General features: G+C 32.9%; 1 protein-coding gene across 1 annotated transcript; it reads right to left on the bottom strand.

The window, feature by feature from the left end:
- Nucleotides 1-524: 524 nt before the first annotated feature.
- LOC145327744 (uncharacterized) lies at nt 525-2,095 on the bottom strand. The gene is made up of 3 exons (XM_080171301.1): nt 2,056-2,095; nt 1,541-1,615; nt 525-1,305 (listed from the first exon to the last, which is right to left on the bottom strand). Exons 2-3 carry the CDS (start codon nt 1,557-1,559, stop codon nt 935-937), a joined length of 390 nt encoding a protein of 129 aa, XP_080027427.1. The 5' UTR covers nt 1,560-1,615; nt 2,056-2,095; the 3' UTR covers nt 525-934.
- Nucleotides 2,096-4,105: the final 2,010 nt, after the last annotated feature.

Below are 4,105 nucleotides of genomic sequence, written 5' to 3'. Positions count from 1 at the left end.
TTTCACAAAAAGTTCACAATGTTATTGATATCGTTATTTATGTTGTACTGCAACATTGAATCTAAATTCAAACAAAAAAATGAAAAATTCAAGTGAACATCCACACACACTAACACAGACACACGCACACACACACACACACAAACATACCCATCCAAACACACACAAACACACTAAAATTCACACTCACACACATACAGAAGCACAAAATTACAACAGAAACACACAAATTAATCAGGGATATAAATGGATAAGATAATAGTCGATATATTGATGTATATTCCCAATGATAATACACAAATTACCAATTCTGTAGATTACAATTAGTGGTTGAAACATTTGGATACATAGCATCATGAACCAACCAATCAAAATTAAAAAGGTACCCAAGGTTATTAATCCAATGAATAAAAAACAGTTATTACAAAACTTTGGGGACTAGAGTAATAAACAATGTCCAATGTCCCTGCAGATTCATTCACAAATAGAGACACCAACAGTCTCGCACAGAAACAACAATTATAAAAAGTAAATTAAATAATTTATTAAAGATTTTCTTTTTACAATATACATATCATTTACCTAACAAAATTGGTATTAATTTCATAATTTTTCATTTTAATATAGTAAAAGAACGGTTAAAAAACCTGAAAATAATCATAATTACTATTTGCATGTTTTAAACAGTTAACGTCAAAGTGCACAAAAGTATTAAAGAAAATCCAGGTTTAGAAATAAATGTTTTAAATAAACAAATACTACAATTCATTTAAATAACATAACAAATGTAAATACATGAATTAGGCCAAGTTACTCCCTTCCTCCCCTTTATGTTGGTTAGTACTTACTTGTCAGGCTTCTTAATTTTGACAGGTATAAGTAGGCAGACTAGGCAAAGACTCTCTGGATGCAGCTGGCAACAGGTCTAACAACTTCAGCAGATCCTGGGCAAGAGCATCGCGTCTAGATCCCAGGGCTTTAAGGGAGGCAAGCTCAGATATTCATGGACTAAGTCCTCTCGGCTGTTAATGATGTTCTCCCGCCTATCCAAGCTGCGCCGCAGCTCACGTGCATCCTTAATCAGCTGCTCGATATACGCCAGTCCCCGTCGGTTTTCCTCTTTGATGAACGCCAATTCTTTGGACAGCCGTTGACAGAGCTTACTCTGCTTTAGCTTAATCGCCTCAGCAGTTACCAGGCCTTTAACACGTTTGCACCCCCCGTGGACCCGCTCCCTGGATAAGTCATTCTCACTTCTAAAGAGTTGATCCTCATAGATGTTGGACTGAAACTTCACCAACTCTCCTGCAACGGCACATTAAATTAAATGCAATCCACTATATCCTGCAGGTAAGTCAATCCATCAGTCACTCTCTCTCCATCAGGTCCTAATATTCCTCTTTGTGAAGTGAATCAGGCAGTAAGCTCTATGGTTGTATGTCCCCTCAGTGAAGCAAATAAAGCAACAGGTATAGTCCATATATTTCACTACCTTCAAGTCTGTCTGTCAATATGTCAAGCCTATCATTATAAAGTGTACCTGAAAGGTTTTCACACATTTTCTTGAAACTTGACCAACCAATCAAAAATTTTAAGGGGACAGAGATTCTTGACACTAAACAATTATACAAATTAATTATAACACAAAATATATATGTATGTATGTGATCCCACAGCAGGGGCCACAAGGGATAAGACATGCATTCAAATTGTATCCATAGCAGGGATCACAAGGGATAAGACCCTTTACATATAAATAAAATACAATGCATTACTTAAGCTTTTCTTATAAAAGGGATTTAATTGATAAGACAATATATTAAAAAGGAAAAGCTTTATAAAGAAGGCAAGTAAATTCGATGTAACGAATTACTTCCTTAGACATAGATTAAATTATCGCCAATAAACATGGGTTGGTTTTAGGCTATTTTAATCATATATACAACATAAGGTTACAGAATAAGAAAATCAAATAACTGACATAAACACAATCTTCACTTAAACTCCCTTTTGGAGCACAGCTAGGAACAAATATATATAAAAATAGAATAGTACCTTCTCTTACGATGAATAAAATTAAACTGATGGATGTCTTCTACCCACCAGCCTTTATATACCCCCTTTAAATTTGGCGGGAATCAGTTTGTACGCTGAACTGGTTTTAATAATTTATCCCGAACATTTCTTCATTGGGGAGCAAAAGGACAGGTGAATTTATGTTCTTTAATTAACTTCTGTTTTGACCATATGTTTTCATAATGAAATTCTCTTATTATATATGGATTTTACAAAGCTGTCTATACTACGATGCGATAAAAAAACTAATTATAAATCTTTGGTTAATATCTGTTTCTTTAGAATGCCTATACTTCATCCTTGCAATAGTAATGAACTAGTAAATCAGGGAATGAAATGGTAATGGACAAAAAAATAATCTAAACCTTTTCAATCTACAAAAGGTAAAATTATCTTTTCCTGTGGTTGAATTATCTTCGCTTGTCCGATCCCTGTATTCATGAATAAAACCAAGCATGATAATATCAGGGAGGGAGGGGACATTGGGCTGTTTATTAATCTCGTCCCCACTAGTTTTATAATAACATTTTTTTTATTCGTTGGCTTAAAAACTTTGAGGACTTTAATCAAATTTTGATTGGTTGGTTTAATAAGTTTGGTGTCCAAACTCTTCAACCACTAATTGTAATCTACATATAGGGCAATTTTGTCATTGGGGATGTATGTCAATTTATCAACCATTGCCTTATCCCTTCAGATCCCTGTAGTAATATACAAATTTCTATAATATTAGGCATTCAATAATATATTTTGATCAGGAAATTTGCATAGGTAATTTTTACGCCTATAAAATTGTAAGTATATATTTTTTTACAGCTGCGCTACTTATTGAATATTGACCTTTTTAAAGTGATTTATTTTGTCTGGTGACAATCTAAATTGCAAATCTACTTTGTGTCATCTACAATGTCTGGGGACTCTTTGTTTCTTATTCTTGTTAAAAGCAAAAGTTTTCTATAATTATGGTCGATACGTCCGTCCGTAAAGGTTAGCTCTTTTCGTTGATTTAAATATGTTAGAATTGTCCTATCGATTTCAAACTTTGCATGATGATTCCAATAATAATTAGAACGGATCATCTCACTTTTGGATTCTGATTCCTATTACAACAAGGTACAATGTAGTAAGCAAAGCATCTCTTTAATAAAGCCCTAAAAATGTAAGTATATAATCATTATCCTGTATTTAAGCAGTTATGCAACAAATTTTCTTAAATTTTTTTGGATACATTTATATTCCGCTATATTCAGTTATGACACTCTACAAGTATTAATGTATGTTTGTCCTACCCTTTAAGAGCTTCGCTTTTATGGATGTTGTCATCCTCGTTTCTTCATACATTATCTAGGAAACCTGCCTTTTGTAATAGAAGAAATATGAAAACAAGAAGGTCAACATCAATAATTGGGGAAGCAAAAAAGTCATGAAATGGACAAACGGATAAAGAGAGTTATAGAGGAGATGTTCAGTTGTTGTAAAGGAGAAAAGAAAGTTAGAGAATGTGCAAAAACTCAAAGAAAAATAAGAAACATTTGTAAACTAAGATTTATTGGTCTTTTTTTTAAAGCATGACCGACCGCGACGAATAGACGGACAAAACAATGTTTAGACAACATGCGTATTACCCCGTCCCGTTTTAGAAAAATTATATTTTCAAAAAGTGTGTGTGATGACTTTTTCGTCTATTATTTTGTATTTTTTAAGTAAATTTATTTCTAATAAAATATTTCTGCCATTCTAAACAGATGACCAACATATTCTTTATTCATTAAAGTTTTTATTCAACAGATTCTAAATATTTAACATCTTAAAAATACAATTTATTGAAATAAAATTTTCACAGTATAAATCAGATTATCAGATGATGACCTGATTTAATCTTCAAAATCCCCGCCCCCTTTTGACAAATTATGCTTATATTTTATAATCCGTCATAATAACTTAACCCATTAGTGCCGAGCGCCACTTTTATGGGCCGATCGAGCTGAAAGTTTCAGGGAAGCTTTATAATGGTCAAAACGGAATTCGT

Source organism: Acartia tonsa, chromosome 9 (genome assembly GCF_053477335.1).
Source record: "Acartia tonsa isolate MP-2025a chromosome 9, ASM5347733v1, whole genome shotgun sequence".
NCBI classification, from domain to species: Eukaryota; Metazoa; Arthropoda; class Copepoda; order Calanoida; family Acartiidae; genus Acartia; species Acartia tonsa.
Note: the sequence above shows the minus strand (reverse complement) of the source record. Positions and strands in the feature narration are given on the sequence as shown.